The sequence below is a fragment of the Lonchura striata genome, chromosome 4 (assembly GCF_046129695.1).
Source record: "Lonchura striata isolate bLonStr1 chromosome 4, bLonStr1.mat, whole genome shotgun sequence".
NCBI lineage: Eukaryota > Metazoa > Chordata > Aves > Passeriformes > Estrildidae > Lonchura > Lonchura striata.
Window position 1 is genome coordinate 27,112,133 of NC_134606.1, and position 21,664 is coordinate 27,133,796.

The 21,664-nt window shown below is 43.2% G+C and overlaps 1 protein-coding gene across 1 annotated transcript in view; it reads left to right on the top strand.

The window, feature by feature from the left end:
- The first annotated feature begins 1,005 nt into the window (after window positions 1-1,005).
- Window positions 1,006-21,664, top strand: part of KIT (KIT proto-oncogene, receptor tyrosine kinase) — a 55,363-nt gene continuing 34,704 nt past the window's right edge. Inside the window, exons 1-2 of the mRNA XM_021530034.1 lie at window positions 1,006-1,151; window positions 19,195-19,434. Of these exons, the coding sequence (XP_021385709.1) occupies window positions 1,073-1,151; window positions 19,195-19,434 (319 nt within the window). The 5' untranslated portion in view covers window positions 1,006-1,072. The remainder of the gene's footprint in view (window positions 1,152-19,194; window positions 19,435-21,664) is intronic.

The window sequence follows — 21,664 nt, forward strand, 5'->3', positions numbered from 1 at the left end:
TTGCCTGGGTCACCTCTATACCTTTCTTCCACCTCAACAGTGTGTGACACTGACTGCTAAAACAGTGTTAAAGCTAAGAATTTGTGTAGTTTGTGTTATTTCTGCCTGCAGAGCAGCTCCACTCCAATTCTGCAGTTACAGAAGTGAGTGCTCCCAGATCCTCGTCAGTGGTCTCATCGGTGCTTAAAAAACTCCCTCTGTGGGATTCCACAACCCCTTTTTGCAATGCATTTGTAGTCTAAATCCTCTTGCTCTTTGCAATCGCCTTCCTTACATTTAAGCGATTTTTTTTTTCCTGAGAATTAAATGGATAACTTTTTTTCTTGCCCTTGAGAAACATTAAAAACAATCACTCACAATCCTTTTCTTAAGGACCCTTTCCACGTTTAAGCTCCCTGTCAGTTTTCTCGTTTCCATACCAAACCAGCCACTTCTTTCAAGTCTTCGCTTTGTGCCACAGCACATACTTTTAAGTCTCACTCGAGGTGCTCTGGCCCTCAATAGGTGGTGGCCCACAGCGGGCTGGGTGGATGTCAGCAGTGCGAGCCAGGGCGGAGGCGATACCTTTGGCGCCTCCAGAACCAGCCAGTCGTTAACAGCTCCAGGGGCGATCAGTGAGGATTTCAAAGCTAGGCAAACGGCTTTGTACCTGCCCTTTAAGGGATGCTCTCTCCCTTTCCAGCTCCCGTGCCCGGCCCGGCCGCTCCCCCCACCTTTCTCCGGTCCACGTTCCACTTGGGTTTACGCAGCCCCGCGGCCCCGATCCCTCGGGCGCTCGGCGTGGCAGAATGCCGCCCGTGAGGAGGGCGAGCTCTCCCTCACGACAGCACTGAGCGCCCATTCAGCCACTGGGCTCGGTCCTTTTTCCTTAAACCATTCTGTTTAGGGGCTTTAGGTGAGCCCAGAGGAGGCTCCCGGGGGCGGAGGAGCTCCTCACCTGCGCCCATCCCCGCGGCGGCGGGGCGGGGGCGCGGCGCGGCGCGGGGCGGGGCGGGGCCGGCTCTACTCCGCTCCCTCCCGCGGGGGCTCGGGCATCTCCGCGCCGGGCCGTGCGAGCGGCAGCCGCGCCGGGATGGAGGGCGCGATCCTCGCCCGGGAGCTGGCGCACACCGCGCTGCTGCTGCTGCTTCTGCTGAGCCTCTTACCCGCAGGTGGGAGCCGCGGGCGCGGGCGGGCGCGGAGCCCCGCGGGGCCGGGGTTTGCACGGGCGGCGGCAGGGAAAACTTCAGCGCTGGCGGCCCCCTCCGCGGGGCAGCGCCGCGCCGGGGGTCGGCCGGCAGCCAGCGGTGTGCCCGGCATCGCCCCGCGCTGCCCTTGTGGGACGCCCCGCCGGGGGAAATAAAGTCCTTTGTTTGCCGTGCGCGGCTATCCGGGGCTGGGGGAGAGACCTGCAGGGAACCCCTCCACCCCCCTCCGCCTCCCCGGCCCGGCTGTTTTGACAATAAACTATCCGGGGATCGGTACGAAATGTCCCCGCGGTTAAGTGCTTGTTGAACAATGGGCAGGAACGAGCGGCCGGCGTCAGGTGTCCAGCGCTGAGCAGCGGTGTGCAGCCTCCCCGGTGGGGCAGGTGGGCTCGGTGCCCTCTGCGGCCGCCGGCGGGCAGGTGCCCCGGAGCAGGGCTCGCCGCGGGACCGGGCATCAGGGCTGGTCTGTTGCGGCGCTGACGGACCTTTGCGGTGAAGAGGGCAATGGGTGCCTTTCAGGCCTTTGGGGAATCAGCTGGTGCAAAAACTTTGGTGGGTAGGTTCCTTTCCAGTCTTTTCTAAAAAGGGAGTTTATTTGCTTGACCTCATAGCCCTGGAGCACAGGTCTAACGGTTTTAAATACTGCATCTGGCTGCAGAGCTGGGCAACTTCACACATGGCTTTCAGAGCCGCCGTGCATCTCCTTTCATGGTTTGTAGGCTTAGGAGGCGTTTGGCTGTGTCCAGGGGAAGGTGCTGGAAGGAGGTCGCTGCTAGACCTGGGGAGGAATTTAGCATTGGGCACTGAAGTCTGAAAGGAGATAACGTGAAAGGTTCTTTCGCTGCTTACCTCAGAACGAGCTGAGGATCCAGAGAAGCGATGCACAGCGATAGGTGTTTAAGGTTTGCTGCCACCACCAGAGAGGAGCCTTGCAGAGCACCCTGTGTGACACAGACGGGGAGGGTTCCGCCAGCCTCTGCCCATGGGAGCAGACACCTCTAAAACACCAGAAGCCAACAGTAGTGACAATTTACACTTCATTGTAAAACCGTTTAGGATGCCTTAATGATTTTGTTTAGGTAACTTTTTCTGTTTGCTGCCGTTGGTTTATTGGTAATCCGAGTAAATGTGGTATCTGGCAACTTGGGCTTTCCTATTTAGAAGTACCCACATAAGGCTGCAAAATGCTGTGGCCACAGGAGTGTAAAAGTCTCCTAAAAGTCTCCTACCAATGAGTTATTACTAGAAAGAATTTTTTAAGATGTTGACATGATTGATACCTGCCAACTTTCTTTACTTCATGAATTTCTTGCCTTCACTTCAAGGTTACCCTTCATCATATAGTTAGACTGTCCTTAAAGAAGGCTTGGGAAACAGATCACACTGGCAGCGTGTCCTGGAAGACAGAGGTGCAATTTCTGGAGTACTGAGGAAGCAAGGAGGAACCTTTCTCATGATCCTCCATCTCGTTCTGGGTTTATACACTTACTTGTGGGAGACTTCAGGGACACATCAGACAAAAACTTGTGTGAACAAAACCACACCATGTTGTAAGAAATAACTTGCTACTGCAAAAGACAGCTGTCCTTGGGTATGTATGTGCATCATCTGTGCATCACATAGATGTAGGAGTATTCTGGGCTGGTTTTGTGGTGCTGGGAGAGGTATCGGTGTGATGGTTAGAGTCCTGGCAGCAGCATAGGAACATCAGAAGTGATAGGACAGAGCTGATGTGCTGTTCTGGATTGCTCCAGAGCTAGTTCCTGTGCTGCTTTTGGTTTTGCCTCAGTGTAGATGCTTGGCTGAGATGATCTCCCTGTTCAGACCTATCCTGTTTATCAGCATACAGGTTTATAATAAGTATCTTTTTTTGGCTGTTGGTCAAGCGCGTCTTCCTTTGGTTGCAAACTGGGAAGGAGGATGTAGAAAACAGCTTAATGTAGCTTCTCAAAGGGTAAACCATTCATCTTTTCTGTCCACAGTCCCTTCCTAATTTTTGTTTTTCTTGCAAACTGACATGCTTCCATACTTCCTTCCATTTGGGACTTGCCTTGTCCTCATTTTGATGCAATATTCCGGAACAGTCTTTTCTCTCTTCTTCTCCTGTCCTCCCTCAAGGCTTGCTTTGTCCCCTACCATCCAGTACTCTGTGAGAGTGCCTTGCATTTCCATCCTGTGGTCATGGAAGACTGGACATGGTTCCTTTCAGCATCCATCCATCAATGCAACCTTTTTTTTTCCCCCCCAATCAGCTGCAGAGTAATAGCAGACTCTCCCTGTGCCCAGAGGGAAGAATGTCTGTTTTCATGATGCTCCCTGTTACCTATCAGCCATGAGGGAGGAAGCTTGAAGGACGAAGATTGAATTTGATGAGAATTTTGATTGCTGTCATTCAGTCACTGCCTTGACCCCCCTCAAGCCATCTGAGTATCCTGCCCTCCCTACTCCCATTTCATTTCTATCTCTGCTCTCTGTACTTTTCCTCCCTCCCCTGTGGCAGTGCAGAGTCCCCTGTGCAGAAATGTAGCCTAAGGCCACTGCCAGGAGCAGAATGGAAATGTCAAAAACTGCTCAATATTCAACTCTTTTTCCTTGCACCGCCACTGGGAACCTTTTCCCTGCAAGTGCCTGAGTGATTTTTGTTCGGGCTTTATAATAAAGAATGTGACAAATTTGGCAAGAAGTGAGACTGCCATTTACATCCTGTTTAAATAGCATTCATAGAGACTGAAGGCATTTCCACGTGCTTATTTTGCCAGAGAGAGCCTCTTGTCAACAGATGACTGCAGCTGTGGTACTGTGGGGTTGTATTGGCTCTCTGTGGGTTTTCTGTCTCGTTCCCAGCTCTCCCAGTGATTGTCCAAACAGTAACGCTTCTTTGCAGGTGCCTGAATTAAGCAAAGGATCCTGAGTCACCTCCAGAAGGGACATGCTGCACCAGGATACAGGTGGAATTGGAAGGGATATGTCTTTAGCACATGTAAACATGAGCTAGGACAGGTCTTGGGAGAAACATCTGAGTCATATTCCAGTCAGTAGGAGGTTCTCGTAGTGAAGCTTGTCCTTTTTGCACTGTGGTCTGTTCTGAGAAACTAATGATATCACTATATAGTGTTTGGATTTCTTTCTGAACTATAATTTGTTGTTACTGCAAGCTATTAGAAAGATTTTTAAGGAATATCTGGAGCTGCCAAACTAAATACCAAATACTAGGCATTTGTAATTTGAAAGAAAGCTGCTTTCTAGTCTGAACAGTAAACAGTCTGATGGAATTTGAAGGTGAGGAACAACAAATTCTGGATAAAACAAGAACTACGCAGCATCAAAGAGTTTCAACAGCATATATGTTTATGTACAATACACAATGACTGATATTATCTCATACCAGTCTTGTAGAAGAGAGGCAGTAATTGCTCAAGGTTAAGCCACTTTTCAGCTTTTTTTTTCCACTGTCCACGAAGATGAATGAAGATGAATACCATTGCAGAGATCAAGTGTTACACATTGTCTTGCTCTATGGATGTGACACATGATTTTACAGATGTTGTTTTCTTTTTCATCTAATACAAACATCTTCCAGGATTTTGACTCATTTCCTTAAGTCTCTTTCAGCTGTTCAGAAAATGTCTAGAGGAAATGAGGTCTGATATCCTAATGCATTGCATTTACTGAAAGTACCCTCTCACTTTAAGTACATAACTTTACCTTTCTGAATGTCTTTCTGACTGTTCCCATGCACAAGAAACAAGTTGCCGATGTTTCTGTCCCTTAGAAACTCAGCTTCCCTAGCTGGGACTTCTCAGTTGTAACAGAGCTTAAGGTATTCACTGTAACTTCAGACGGGAGAGTAGAGCTGATGCTGTTGTGACATCTAAGGAAAGTGTGTTACATCTTTTGGTCATTTATTTAAAACAATCTGGAGAGAATGCACACACAAATTATGAGACTTGTATTCTTCTATATTATTATATTATGTAGTATTGTTCTTGTCTTTTTCGGTGACTTTTAGGAAACTAGAAGCTTTTGTTCCAATAGAACCGTTTGACAATGAATCCTGCAAACAGTCATAAATGAACGTAATTTTACGAGTGTGAGCGGTCTCCTTGGCTGGCTGCCAAACCTAATGACAACTGAAGTGTATTGTTTGTCCACTGGCCAAGATTGCTGCCGTTAGTGATAAAAGCATAAGGAGAGTGTAAACATCTGTGTTTGAGGGGAGAACGTGACTCCTGTTTTCTAGGGGATACCAATTAGAAAGCTCAGTAAATGTTATTTTCTCAGCGGATTTCCTCTTGGGGATTATATTGATTTATTCTGAAAACACAGGTTTTCAGATTTAATGGATTTTTAATGATATTTTTCATGTTGCAAAAGATTTTTTTTTTTTTTTACAGTGTGTCAGGCTCTTGACTTTACCAGCAAAGAGATATGTAAATAACAGAAAAATTTCTAATGTTGCTACCATGCTATGCAACTTCTGGGCTGCTCCATAGGGATAATTTCTGGAAATTGAACTAAAATGAAGCATCACTGGGTAACATTAGGAGCTAAAGGATTTTTTGTCACCGGGGGAGCCAACTGCATTCAATGTCTATAATTTTAAATGTCATCTTGGTGGGTGAATCTATAATCATGTAACACAGTCAAATATCTGATATGGAGAAGAATTCTCTGGTCAACTAGGCACTGGCAGTTATAAATTTAAGTGATAAAGAGTATGCCTGGGCTGATTTAAGTTAAGAAGAGATGAAAACCGTGGCAGGCAAATGTGAAAATCAGAGAGATGCACCCCTTACAGGTTCTTTGGAAGCATGGCAAATGCTGGGTTAGTTCTGAGTCTCCTATCATTTCCTATCAGTCATTGTGTTATGCTAGGCAGTGCTCCTCTGCTCACGCTGGGTGACCGTGTCCTCATGAGGGTCCAGAGGGCTGGAGCAAGTCTCCTATGAAGACAGGCTGAGAGACAGGCTGTTCAGTCTGGAGAAGAGAAGGCTGGAGTGGATTTGCTTTACAGAAAGGCATTGTGCAAAAGCCACACATGAAAAAGAAATCAACTTGGTTGGTTATAACCTGTCATTCAGAGCCTGCATGCTTTGAAAGGGTGGAAAATCCCAGTGAGCTGTGTAATAGAAATGTTTTGGGTGTTTGCATACCTAGGCCATTCAGAGCTAACCAGATTTCTGCTGACAGGTATCATGAGATTTAAAACTTGCACTTGGCTCTCCTACTTAATCTGTTTTTTGTTCAGGAGTTAATGGCTGCACTGGATGTCACATGTTGAAAGTTTTGTCTGCAGACCTCAGGACTGGAAACTTCATTCTTTGCTGCATGACTTTCTCATGCATTCATCTTCTTTCTGCAGCTGCGCTTTTAAGAGGCATGGCAAGTCTTAGGAAGCTCCCATAGAACTCTCCTCTAGGCTGGAGGAGACCTGCGGAGATCTGGTCTGTTCCCTGCTCTTCCTTGTAGTCAGATGGAGCAGATCTCCCCACACAGAATTTCCTTCTAACCTGCTCTAAGGCAGATTTGTGCTGCAGACTCTTACCACCTGTTTTTTCTAGTAAATAGTTATTAAAGGTCAAAAGCTTCTTCTGATACCTAATCTCCCTTGCTGGTTGCCTAATTCCATCCTTTTATTCTCCTGCTCTTTTGGATATATGAACTACTTGTCGCTATCCTTTTTATAATAATATTTTGCATATCAATAATATAAACCCTTCGGCTTCTCCTTTTCTATGATAAATCTTTGAGATATTTTCTTTTGGAGTGTCTTTTGTAACTCCTTCTCCTCCTGCTCTTCTCAACCCTCTCAGACTTGTTTGCATGTCTTCCAGATATGATATGTAAAATTGACATCTGACTGCAGATGAGAAACTCAGTGTTTCCAGGTTCAATAAAATGGTCACTTCCCCCTGTACTATGTGCTTCAATTTGATTCAAAGCATTGTAAATCTGATTTTAATCATGATTTAAATCAGCCAACAGTAAGCCTCATTTTAACTGTTTTGCATTTGTACTTAATCATTTTGCAAAGAAAGGTTTAACCTCCTTTATTACCATTGAGATAGAGTTTTAATTAAATTTAGCCTTTGCAGTTAATGTTATACTTACTTTGATTAATCACTGTGCCTGTATTTAAGCAATTATGTAGCTTGTTATATATACACTGATCCTGATTCTTCATGTGTATGTTTTAGCATGAAAATAGAAAATGTTGACATTTCTTGTATTAGGTAATTGATTTTTACTGATGATTTGCATCGATTACAATGACGGAAACAAGAATTCTGAAATGTTCTTCCGTTAGATAAAAATTAGCACCACATAGAAGCCAGCCAATTCAGAAGAAAAAACTCATTGAGAAATGTTTCGAAAAAAATAATTAATGCCTGAAAGGCCTATCTGTAGTCAAAACTGGTGGCTTCTAATCACTATGCTACAAAAATTTTAGAACTAGTCAATGTCATTCTCTCATTATTCTTAGAATAGCAATGGAAAGAAACATTCATGTTTTTTTTTCAGCTCCAGATCAGTAGCTCCTCTTTGAATGGACTGGTTGCTTAATTGAGTTGTACTGAATGAACTGAAATAAAGAAAATATTTTCTCTGCACCTGCTAGGAAACTCCACATGGCAAAGGCCTGAAGGTGCTCAGGGGCTGGCTTTCATGAATCCAGTAGTTATATTATCTTTAAAAAAATGTTGGCAACAAATTTACAGCTTGAATAAATTTTTGCTTTTATTTTTTTAATTACCAGAGGAGCTGTAAGTTTAAATTTATGTTGTTGTATTTTCAAAATCATAGTGGAGTATTTTTATGTTTTAAAAGGAAAATGTACATTATAAAAGTGCCATGGTTTTACTTTTTAATGTAATATTAAATTAAATATGCAGCTTAATAGGGTATTTTTACCTGAAATTGTTCTGTTTGTATGCCTTATATACAATTCTGTGCTAGGCTGTGATCCTGAGGCACTCATTTTTTGCTGCTCAGTGGCTTGCTGATTCTCTTCCTCACTTTTGATGCTTGTTTGCTATTGTCTATATCATGGAAGGGCTTTCTATGCCTGGGTAAGCATAATTTTTATACTATGGAAAGAAATTATGTTATCTTCCACAAAATAAAAGCTTCCTCCCAGTTGTGTTCATTTTAACATAAGCTGTTAAAGTTTCCTATTCAATAGCATGTCTGACTTCCAGGTATTATACATAAAATTGCTGACTTTGCAGTAGTATTAATGTTATCATACCTAGGATTTGAGGTATGCAGCACAATCAAAGAGGTCACATGGAAGGAGCAGAAGTAAGCCCTGTGTTTCTGGTCTTGTCCTATAAGCTAGATCTGTTCAGGAGAGATGCTGCAATGGGATTCCCTGTTTAAGCAGGCACTCGGGCTGCACTCACATTAAGTAGTTCTCTGTGTATCCTTCCTGGAGCAGAAAGGAGGACTACTTTTCAGTAAGCAACTACTTATACATATGTATATATGCCATGTATATGCAATTTCTGATAAGGCTTATAAGTAAACTAGAAAATAAGTACAATTTAAAAGCAAAAACTACAAGTTGGACTTCTGTGATATTGGAGAGTTATTGATCTCATTGCCAGAAGACTGAGAAAATGAAGCTGAATTGTCAGAAATATATCCAAGTCTCTGTATTCAAAGCGCTTTTATGGAAGACAACATCAGTGACAGATGTTGCTGGGAGTTGGTGTGATTGTCTGAGGTGAAATTTTTCACCTGAGGTGTTCTGAAAAATGTGCCAATGACTCTTCCAGAAACTGTCCTAGTAATAGCAAAGATACTTATCTAATATACTGGGTACCTTACTAAAAATCAACCTACTAGATGTAGTATTGTCTGTAAAACAATGCTTTTACAATAATTTTTTTACCAACATCTTAATAGAAAAGTTTAAGTGTTATTTAGATAACAGAAATCTAACTTCTTTCAGGCTTACCAAAAACTCTAAATAGATACACTTAATTTATATGGACAAATGTGGAAATATCCTAAAACCTGCTTCTTAAATGGATCTGTGCCATGTGCCTGCATTACATGATGCAATGACTTGTATTTTGGTAATACAACTATATAAATACTCTACATTATTACTAAACCCAGAATTTTTCTCATTAATCTGTCAGTTCTTTCAGTGAAGGAAAAGATAATACAAAGTATTATGGACATAAAAGATAGTTGTGTCTTTTCTGCAAAATTTGGTGAACATGTTAATCTGAAAGTCTTGTTTATTGCTGTAATCTTCTAGGAAAATGTACTGAACTAAATATCTAGAGAAAGTAAAAAACAGTGTTCCTCTTTGTGGTATTTAATGTGGTCCATCATAAGAGCAGTGATAACATAATTATGCAATTATTGGTATATTTTCCCCTCTGGAGGCCTTATGTAGATGATTACCAGTGCACCTTTTAATGAAATTGCTACTATTTGATAAAATTACTGCCAAGACTTGAAATAATTAGAATTTGCATTGCCAAAAGTCTTACATCTCCTTCCTCAGTTGAGCCTTTTCCAAATCGGCATTAATTCAGATTGCGAAGCGATTTACTGTTCTCCAGCTTTCTCATTTCTCTTCATTAAAATTACCTTTTCACTGCATTTCAGAAAACATGCTTCTCAAGCCTATGTTGCTCATTACAAGGAACATTAGTTCAAAATGAAAGTTGAAAGACGCTGCACCTTTTAATGTAAATGTCAGCAAAGAGAAGTGAGAAGAAAGAGCCATTAAAGGAATAGATGGGGTGCATGACAGCTGAATATGAATACACTATGCATTAGTGTGCTTTTTCGTTCTTCTAATCATTCTCCATACTTACCTCATAATTTGTTTATTTATGTGTCTAACAGCTGACAATACTAACCGTGGGGACAGCTGGTTAATAACTAATTTTGGAAATTAGAGAAAAGAAGGCAATAATTCAGTAAGAGTAAGAATCAGTCTAAATGTATAAATCTCAATGCTGAGAAGTGCTGTGGCATACAGTTGCTCTGGGTTTTTTTTTGCAAATCTACTTGTGTGTGTACATACATACATATTTAGTTGTACTCTGTGTTTCTCTTTGAGTAACAATTACCAGGTAGTTGTTGTAAGCATAGACCATTCTAGTTTTTTTTTTTTTTTTTTTTTTTTTTTTAAATAAACAAACCTGGTAGGTCAGTCATGCATTGGGTTTGGTTTTATTCATTAATACATTGCCTGTAGATTTCTTGCATGGTGGGAAGTTTAGGTATAAGAGACAACAGTGTGTCAATGTAATACAATGAAAGGAATTAATCACCTAGTGTAGGTTGTCACACAGAGTGCTTTAAGAGAAGTCACTGGGCTACTGTAGTGCATGTGGTGGTCCTTCAAAAAACAAACCCCAAAACAACAGAAAAAGCCCCAAAGCTGTGACTTCTCAAAAAAGGAGGATTCTGGGAGGTAACATACTCATCCTTGGAAAGAAGCAAAGTGTGTGATCCTGCTGTAGCCATTTAGTATGTGTGCTAAACTAGAACTACATTCAGCTACATGTCTGGTTCTGACAAATGGCTCTATTTGCAGAGTGAGGGATGCCTGTCAGAAAGGGCAAGCTGCTCAGCAGGCAGGAACAATAGCCTGTTTGCATGGCTGGATTTTCCTCACCCCAGCGAGGGAAGTAAAGCCAGCAGGGAAGAGAAAGGTGTGTCTCTGTCTTTGGAAGGTGCAGTTGCTCCCCCCAGCCCCTGGCCTTGAGGGAATATTGCACTTGAATGCATAGGGCAGCTCTCACATGGTTTTGGAGCTCATGTGAGGAATCTGCTCTGCTAAATCTGCTTCTGAAATACTGAAGCAAAGTGCTGTTAGCTACATCAATAATTGGTGTGACGAGACCCCCTGCAGGAGGACCTGCTGTCTTCCACCCACAGTCCAGGGATTGTCCCAGGTGCTCATGCTTATCCTGCTTGAAGATTCTGTGAATGTTTCTCCTGGAGACTGGAATGTATAGGGTCTATAGAGCTGGCTGGATTTGGCCTCTTGTTACCAGCCTCTGATACTGGCTCTTCCTGATTCACCACATCTTGTTCTGAGGCGTGTATAACCTCTTTCCAGGTGTAGCTGGGTGTCCCCTCAGTCTCCTGAGCTCTTTCTCTGCAAGTGCTAAGCATCAAGTACATCTTAATTGTTCCGTGAAGTGCCCTACCAGGGCGTGAGGTGTGTTGTGAGGCAGGTCCATGTAGATGCAAGCCCAGACTATGGAGCTCAAAGGTTACCATGGGGCCTCACTGCAAAGGGGGTGCCTCACAGCCACAGCCTCTGTAGTTCCCCATGTTCATGCCTCCACAGATGATAAAGAAAGCCTTTGTTCTAACCTCCTGCCACTTCCTCTCTTGGGTTTGCCATGGGTGGGAATCAGCTGGCTGGTTCCACACTTGCTCTTTGTGTGGGAGATCTTCATTTCTCCTTGATGCTGTTTGCAGATGGAGTCAGCTTGGCTGTGCCTTTGAGTGCTGTGCTGGTGAGCTCCCGCCTCCTGCTCTCCACAGTGCCCTTCCTCTGCCCCCTTCCCTTTAGGGGTGAGGGGGCAAGCAGGGCTGGCTGGGAAGACAGGGGTTGCCCTCATGCAGCTGGGTAAAAGCCAAACCCCTCATTAATTCTCTACTCTGGTCTACTGCTTAGCAGTATATAGCTTCCAAGAATCCAAAACTTCAGAGTGAGCACAAGCTCATGAACTCTTTTTTTCTGCTTGAAAAACACGGCATTGAAGAGTCTGCTGGTCAGCAGATAGCACCGACCCTGGGAGATGGGTTAGAAACAAACCGCTCAGTTCTGCAGGGAAGCCTAATCAGCCTAGACTTAAGTATGTGTCCAGTGACAGATAATTTTTCAGTCTCTGAAAAGAAGTTGGGGCAGAGGAGACAGTCAGCAAGGATTTGTGTTGTTCAGATATGCTGAGAGTCCATAATACTTTCAGGAACAATCAATCATGTGTTGCGTATTTTTTGGTCTATGTCTTTGAGGAAGATACTAGTGTTGGTATGGATGGTTTCTTTTGCTAGCCACCTTTATCCCCACAGCCTGGCTGAAACAGGATCTGATGTAGCTTTCAGATCAAATAATTTAAAACTGACATTTGCCATTGCTAAACTTTTCATCTAGCATAAGGGAGAGTGTCTGTTTAGTGAAGTGGAACAAAACAAGTAAGCATATGATACCATCTCTCCTTTGAAAAATCTGGGAGATTTTATACATCAGAGTAAATTCAAGTTGTTTCAGTGCAATTAACATGAAAGTTTGACACTTTATATTTTTCCTTGGGGCATGAAATGGCAAGACAAAGAAAATGTAATTGAAAGGATCTTACGTTCATGTCCATCATAGCATATGCCAACTGTCATAGTGGCTTTAACAAATAAGAAACAGAGTTGGAAAGGTGATAATCCTCAATTAGACCTGTGTGCAAATACTCTAGAGAGGAATGAGCAGGCTTCTGGCTAGGACCTCTGCACTTGTGTAAAAGAGATGGTTTTGCTTCTGCTCTTCTTTCAGACCTACAGGGGACTTGTGTGTCTGAAAACACGTTCATTTTTTCCAGCAGTGCTGGGTATGCTGAAAGAGGATATTACTTCCCTGCAAGCCATGTCTTGCTGATATCCCTGGACCATTGCATCTACAGCAGTGCCACTACTTTAACTGATAAAGCATATCTCTTGTTTCTGCTCTCTTATGTTGTTGTAGATGAAAAACCACGGTGAGTGAGGTTTGTGTGATAGCCCTTGAAATGAAGCCAGGACCCAGAATGTACAGGCACTGAAAAAAAATCATCTCTCCAATTGTATCCAATCCCCACAATCTAACACAAAAGTTGTGGACATTTTGTCACTTGAAGTTTAGCTCCTCTGTGCATTTATGATAGAAAAACGTTAACTGCTTTAGAAATCATAGTCAGGATCAGGTCATGGTCAGGTCATTGTTTTCGTTGTGCAGTGTTTGTACAGCTTAAATGATGATGACTATGAATATTATGGACAACTGCAAGGGGAAAAGGCAGAAATTCAGAAGAACCTGCCATGCCCTTTCAATATGTCCCAGCCCTTGGGGAGGCAGGGTGAGGGATCTGCCCTTGCTGAGCAGCAATGAACCTGTTGGCAGGATGCTGCCAGTCCCATAGGCTTGGCAGAGAGGCTGGTACTGGATGTGAGCAGGTTGTGACTGTGCTGGGAAGCTGCATTGTGCCTCTGCACAGGGAGATGTTTGACACAACTTCTCAGTGGAAGGGCGTGGGATAAGGTACAGGGTTTTTTGTTTTATTTTTCTTTGGAAACAATCTGTTGTGTTATAGAGCTGCCACAAACTTCTTGTTCCTTTTAATGTTTAGATAAGAGTTGAAAGAGGAAGTGGCCACAGAGAGACTAACCTGTTGGCCTAAGGTTGTGCAGGAAATCTGTGGCAGAGCTGAGAATAAAATCCACAGTGTTTGACTCTTCATCTTATTCCGTGGCAGTCCCACATCCTTTGTTTGCTTGGCAGCTGGAGATGGTTTCCAGTTGCTTGCAAGCTTGATATGGACTTGCACCTATGTGTTCTTTCACGCTACAACAATGTTGTGCTGAGGCTGAAAAACTCCAGCATGAACTGTATTTCTTTCCCAGGATGGTTCACTCCTTAGCCAGAGCTTTTGTTGTTTGCACATCCCTTAATTGTTACAGGAACATTCTGCTGTCCTTAATCATATCCCTGCAATTTGACCTGCATTTCCTATCAGTATTATCTAGAGCTGTTTGATTTTCTAATTCCTCTAGCTTGGTTTTCCAGATGTTCTTTCTGCATGCAGAATTCACAACTGCTGTATTCCTCCTCTTTCCTCCCTCTTCCTTCATTTAAATGTATTTATGTATTCTTTTTTTCAGTTACACAGCCTTGTTCTCAAGTGATCCCAGCATTGTAGTTCTTAACCCAAATTTGTTATATTACAAGAAGTTAGGGTTGTGGAAGTAAAGCTCTTCATCTGTAGGACTCAAATTTAGCACATCCAAAATGGAACTTGAGCTGTCCAACTCTGGGCTTATTAGTTTATTTTATGGAGTTTTTTTTTTTCTTTTTTTTTTTTTTTTCTTTTTTTTTTTTTCTTGTGACTTATTTGCCATTATCAGTGTTATTTTTGTTAGCATGTAATAACTACACACTCTAGTTGCCCTTGAGGACAACTGTAGAGGGTCATACAGAATCCTGGTGTGGTACTCTGGCTATGCAGTGTGGGGAGAATGTTGAATGTGTCACAGTAGGATCCACAATCTGTGATCAACAGTGGGATCATCTGCACCACTTAAGACCACAGAACCCATGTGGGCAGAAGACAGGTTTCCTGTCTTCTTGTCCTGAGTTGTTCTCATGGTCAGGTGGGCCTCACTGAGATGGGGACACTCAGTTGAATATTGAAGTAGTACTCCACCTCCTTTTCAAAGGTGTGAAGAGGTGGAGAGAGGGTGGGAGCATGCCCAGATGTGGGGTAGATAACAAAATAAGGATGCATACCCACACCTGGAAAACTGCACGGCAGTGGGTTCCTCCATCCCACTGCTCAGAAAGTTTACAGTCCTGGTAGTGACTGGTAAAGCCATGATCCCACATGGGATCATGAACACAGAGCTCTGGGAAGAGAGACTGTATCCCATGGGGTTTGACACTTGGAGATCCCTTACTACCTCTAGCATATACACTGCCAACACAAGTGATTCCTGGGTCTTGGTGTCATGGCTGTGATTGCATGGTTGATGTTACTGGAGTTCCCAGGAACAACAGGGGCCTGGAAAGAGCCCCATCACTTGGGGTGCCATACAAATGGAGCAGTCTCAGACATGAGTCTGAGAAAAGATGAGGAGAGAGCAGATGGACACATGCTGTGGGGATTAGTGCACCGGATTACAAGTTGTTAGTTAAACTCTCAGATTTCTGTCACTTAATTATTCCTCCAAAGAGAAGATACAAAGTCATTCTCATCTTTCTAAACACCATTTTAATTCTCTTTTTAAAGACAGATTATATTTTGGTGCATAATATGAAGCAAATCTAATAGTCATTGTGTTTACAACTGGTTGTCCCTAAACTGCCATAGTTTTTTTGAAGAGACATTACTCTTTACACTCTGGCAATCCTTTGCACATCCTTTGGCCATTTTCCCTGATGGCAGTTTGTAGGGCTCCCTTGGGTCTATCAGGGCAGCACAAGTATGAGATTGGGACAACTTTGGTCTGCGATCCATCCTTCGATAAAGGGATTTTTTATTATTGAATTTGTAAGTTGTTTTGCTGAGAATTCATGGACTGCGCAAAAGGAACCAGCAAAATAATCTCGAAATATGAGTGATACTTTACCACATTGCGCTAGTTTCCTCTTTTTTTTTTCTGGCTCTGCTACATAATGTATTTCTTGTGCCTCTGGACAGGTCAGGCTCTGCTGTGTTGTTTACTATTTTTAAAAACTTACGAATAACTCCCTAGATAGTTGTACAGAAAGTGTCACAAAAACTTGAACTCCTAACCAGAATGGATAGGATGAGGACTAGGGGAAAGAGTAGATAAGAGTCATAAACAATCCATAAGAATATGAAATGATGCGTTTCTAATCTTTCTGGGAATTATTTTTTGTGGGATACTTTTTTATCTGTTCAGTCATGTGAGTTTATGTAGGGGATTAGTGGAACTCATGGAAAAATTCTGGTAGTGCTGGAAAAACATGCACTAGTGGACTTGTCTGATGGGTTTAGCGCTGGTAAATCTTGATCGGAGGGAGATGGGGAGAGAACAAGAGACCAAAAAGTAATTAGTCTCTGCAGGTGGTCTGGCCATCCTTTGCTTCCTACTCTGTGGCAGATTTGTCAGGAAGAGGAGCAGTTACCTGACCTGGTCTTAATCCCGTATATACCTTAAGAACAACTAAAGCTGTGAGATGAGTGAATTAAGTCTGGAGTGTATAACCTCATCCCAAGTAATCATCCGATTGTTTTTCCTGAACGTCTGTTGTTATCTGTGTGGGTAGGGAAATTCAGCCTCTGAATGGAGCTGCAGACTGTGTTTTTGTATGCAAGTGGTGTTGGGTTTTGAGAAATGTTCCCCCTGGCTCAGGTATGGCTGTTATATGTCCAGTCTAGGTGTGCAAAGCTGTGCTGTGCAGCAGAGGGACATGGCAGTGAGTATTTGTAGGACAATAGAGGAGCTGGCCTTCATAAGGGGGAGGGTTTGTTACTGCAGAACCTGTCAGCATTTACACACAACACAGTGATATGTATGGTTTGACATCCACAGGTAGCAGGTCACTTTCGACATTAATCTTTACACTGCTACCTCTAATGGGTGCTTTTTTTCCTCTGCAAACCTGTTGATGCTACCCTACACTTGACCTTCCCACACCTATGCCCTAGGTTAGGTGCTTATGTGGGTTTGGGTAGGAGAGAAGCCAGATATCTCTGGACTTCACAGGCCAGTTTTGTCTGGGCAGTTTGGAGCCTACACTTACCCCATGTGTCATTACTGGGCTGGGTCCCAGGAGAGAAGTGGAGGGAACAGTTCAGCCAGCCAGGCTGGCTTGGCATTTCCTCAGGGGCGAGTAAATGAGTTTGTTCTCCGTGTAGCTCTGGACACTTGGAATGAAGCCACCTCTGCTGCAGCTGAGGCTGCTGCCGAAAGAGGGGGAGCAGAGCTCGGGCCAGCAGGCTGGTGTGCTCATCCCGCTGCCTGCACCGTGCCAGGGCCTGGGAGTGAGGCCAGCCCGCAGCAGCACGTCCCTTGTGCTGGTGAAGGAGGGCTGCCCTGTGGCGTGCTGCGGGCACACACATGCTGGTGTCTGCTCCATGGCAGGGCCTGTGTGACCTGCCCAGGACTGTGCTGTGGGCAGTGGGGGCCATCCCAGCCCAGCACCTCCCTAGCAGGGCCCAAGCTGAGACCGTGCTGGCTGCAGGCATGGAGTGATGACAGTGAAGGTTTCCCACATCTTCTGCTTTCTCAGTCCTCCCTGACTCGTCTGTTAAGCTGGTGCCAGGATAGCTACACCACACCACACTTCTGCTGTTCCATGCAGCCCATGCGATTTGTCACTTGAACTGCCCTGTGGTCTGTGGGGAGTGAGCAGGGTAGTCTTTCAAAGAGGTCCCCATGAAGAACCTGCATGGTTGTTCAGGAGCCCTTCTCAGAGGTCTTTGCCCTCTCTCTTGTCACATGCCAGAAGTTCCTGGCTCTGATCTGAGGGGTTTGAAAATTAGAGGTCTTCTTGCCTAAGCCTGCTGACAGGCACCTCTTTGCCTCAGGGCAAAGGATTTTTCCAGCTTTCCTGTTTACCATTCCACTGCTGGCTGGTACTTTTCTTCTGGGATCTTGGACTTTGACTCTTCTTGTTTGAGCTACTGTACCACAGCTCAGACACACACTTGCACTTTGAGGTAGCAAATCTGAAATTAAATTTGCTTTTTTCTGCTTTTTTCTAGCAATTTTATTTCTAGGATGTTTGTTTATGCATTCAGTCATGGAAGCATATATGCAAGATTAGTGGACCTCATGTGGAAAATTGCTTGGTGACACTGGAAGAATGAATGCCAGTTGAGTTTAACACTGATAAATTTTAATTCTAAGGAGGGCTCCTTTCAGACTACAAACAAAGTAATTAGTCTCTGCAGGTGGTCTGGCCATCCTTTGCTTCCTACTCTGTGGCAGATTTGTCAGGAAGAGGAGCAGTTACCTGACCTGGTCTTAATCCCGTATATACCTTAAGAACAACTAAAGCTGTGAGATGAGTGAATTAAGTCTGGAGTGTATAACCTCATCCCAAGTAATCATCCGATTGTTTTTCCTGAACGTCTGTTGTTATCTGTGTGGGTAGGGAAATTCAGCCTCTGAATGGAGCTGCAGACTGTGTTTTTGTATGCAAGTAGCATTTTCACTGGCATGACTCTGCTACTACACGTGGATGTTGTACAGTCTTGTACAACTGTGTGACATGAGCAAATAGCACAGTTATTGTAAGCTAAGGATTACTCGTAGCACTGAAGAGCTGCTCTGAAAGGGGAAGGGTTTGTTACTGCAAGATTACCTCAATACTTCCATATGTTCTTCTGATATTCAAGTAGGTCCGAAACAGTGAGAATTTCTCTGGATTTTTGACTATGAACTCCATTTTTGTAGGCTCACTAAGACTTTCAGATCATGGGTATGCTAACTCAGCAACCCCTTGATTATCTTGCCCTAAAAGTAGAGCAAAGGAGGCCTAATTGTGCTCCTTTCTCTGTATAGACAGTTGGGAAGTGGCTGGGAACTCTGAACTGGTGCTGCTAATTTTACAAAGGTTTATTTTGTGAGAATATTTGAAACATTGTGTTAGGGCGTGTTCAGTGAAAAAAAAAGCTAAATAGTCAATTAGAGCAGCTTCGGTGACTGGGACATTGGTGCCTCAGTGGAACCATGGGTTTTTTATGTAAGAAATGTTGAATTGGCACTTCACGTAAAGAAACAAACAAGTATGGAAATCATGTACTGATGCCTTCATTAATGGACACTTCTAATTCGAGAGCATGAGTGGAGCATCTAAATACATGAGAGAGCAGTTATAAAAAGATAACTGTTGAGCAAGGAAACTTTAGTTCTTGGCAACATACGAGTAAATGACAAAGAATGATTAAAAGTGCTGCCATGTAGGATCAGACTCATATGTTCTTGAATTTAATTTTTAAATAGCTTGGGTCTGTTCCCATTCAAAAGCCAAAACACTGCAGAAAGTGGTGCATCTGAAACTTTAGTTTCCAAAGGTTTTTTAGAGGTCAGTTTCCACCTGCACTGGTTATTTTTTCTGTGTGCCAAAGTCTTACAAGCCAAAAGGCATCTGTAGAATTGCACAGTGCTGTTGCAACTTAGTATTTTTAAGAAATAAATCCCTAAATATTAGTTGCACATATACAGCTATAAATAATAATTTTGCTGCAGAAAAAAAGAGAGTGTTGTATTGACAGACATTCTGTTTTGTGCTTTTTTTTTTCCCCAGGTGGTGCACTGTCCACTGTAGAGTCTTTACGGGTTGTGAATAAAGGGGAAGAATTAAGGCTGACATGCAACGAGGAGAGACACGTGACTTGGAATTTCCAGAACTCGGACCCATCGGCAAAAGCAAGGAGTTCCAGTGAGAAAGAGTGGTACACCAAAAATGCAACAGTCAGAGATGTAGGCAGATACACATGCAGAAGCAATGGGAGTATTGTCTCCTCCTATTATGTTTTTGTTAAAGGTAAATATCAATGAAGGTATTATTTTTGCTTCCCACCCCTCCCCTTCCGCTCTCTCCCCCTTCCATCTCCACTCCTGAAATAATAGGACAATAATGTTGGAGGATGGACTGAATTTAAAGTACAGCGGGAGATCACTGGTAGAAGAAATCTTCCTCCCTGTCCAGTAGGAAGAAACCTCATTCTTTGATTTGCTTGCAATGGCCTTTGTCAGCAGCGCAAAGTTCTGGATGAGTTCCTCTTTACATCCCCTTTAATTTTGTGGTAAAGTTTATCCAAGCTCCCATTCTAGACACTACCTAAGTGACCTGATTCTGTTCTATGAGTCAGTTATACAGTGAAGAAGCAAGAAATATGTAGAAATGTCTTTTTAATTCTGTGCCGTCCATCAGTATGAAATCATGTAAAGTTTGGTCCCAAGCCTTTAATTTACCAAGGCAGTCAGCCTAAAGGATTTGGTCTTTTGAGAGTCTGCTCCCAGGTCTAAGCCAGCAAACAGCAATGATTCTTCTGCCTTCAGGTTCTGATCTACCTTGTGACTGATCAGAAATGTCTCAGACAGGAAAAAAAGTGCTTATGGTCTGACACATTTCTCAATCCATTATTACTTTGTGCAGTGTTTTCTTCAGATTTCTTCTCTGCTGATCTATGTCTACATCAGCTGCTGCTGAACTCACAGTTTACCATGCCTGGCACTTTCCCAGGAAAATGGTTATTTTGCTTCTCCTTCACATAGCTTTGGTGGTCTTCCTAACCTGTTGATGGAAAAACATCCTATGGCATCTACTTTCTTGAAGACAGCATTCCTTGACCAACAGTGGTTGTCTCAAAGACCCGCCTCTGAACCCTGCTAATCCTTTAGGAATTACTGCAAGGTTGTTCTCCAAGACAGGGAGATACCAGCACAGCACAGTGAAGATTATTTTCTTGAGGGAAGATATCTGGCATAGTGGCCACAAAATTTAAAGGGTGCTCCTTTAACTGCTCCTGAGCTTTCCAAATAGCCATACAGCTACCGTGGATAAGTTTTCTTGACTTTGTTTTTCTCTGAAACTGTGACTAAAGGAAATCTAATTTCTATGTTACCTATATGTGGTAAACAATCTTCACTTTACCTCCCCTGATATTTTTTGTGCAGGTTATGGTAATTATCTCAGACTGCTATGATCATAGTGATGTTTTTGCCATCCATTGCATGAGTGACTTCTTCAGCTTAGGATTGCAGGCAGCTCTCTTGAGCATGCTTACCAAAGCATCAGTGAAGTTGTGTGGCCCTTATGCAACATGTTATTATCTTTTTTCTCAGTTGTGTGAAAAACACGCAACCTTAACTTTTAACAAGTTCCTGGCAGTGAAATAAGAATGTTTGTGAAGTTGACCATCATTTTGCATTAGGTGGTGTGGTTTAGTGACATCTTATATCACCTATAAGATGCTGCCATATGCTCTGCTGCTTGTGGGGTTGCCACAAGCACCTTGTAAAGTTGGGAGTGAAGAGAGGACAGGACCAAGAACCTCAATTCTACATAGTGATACTAAAAATGGTGGCATCTGTTGATATCTTATGTTCTTCTGAACATACTAAATCCAAATTTCTTCTGTTTCTGTGACCAAGAATGACACAGTGTTGAAATGAAGAATGACACTCTGGATGTGTACCAGCTTCACCTTTCTCTTTTGGCAGAAAATACCTGTGTTGTAGCTATAAAAGCATATTTTTTTCCTGATCCAAGCAAGCCTAGTTCAGACTCCTGCACAAAAGAGAAAAATCTCTTGATTTTGATCTCAAGTCTTTTCAGACAGAAGCACTGATAAGCACTATCATATCTTGTGTTGGAGACCTGCAGTGTGCCCAGAAGGCAAGTGCAACCCAAGATGTCCATGGGGTGGACAAGATGGCATGGCAACCCAAGATGGCCATGAAAGGAAGAACATGACCATGAGCAGCCTTGTTTGTGTCTGGATTCTCTACAGGAAGTCCTTTCATATCTTCTCACTGTGCTGTTCCCTTCCAGATGGGGATTGAAGATGCAAGGGGAGCACCTCAGCAATCCTTCTTGCGCCTGTCAAGGCTTTGCCTGCAGTGTTAGCTGTTATTGAAACAGGTCTTTGTTCCTGCTATTTTCAAAAATTTATTTTTTGTTGTTGTTGCTGCAGGAAGCCATGCTTTCTGCCTAATGAAGATATCTTGGTTCTGTCCATACTGGAGAAAGGGGGACTGAGTAGCAATCA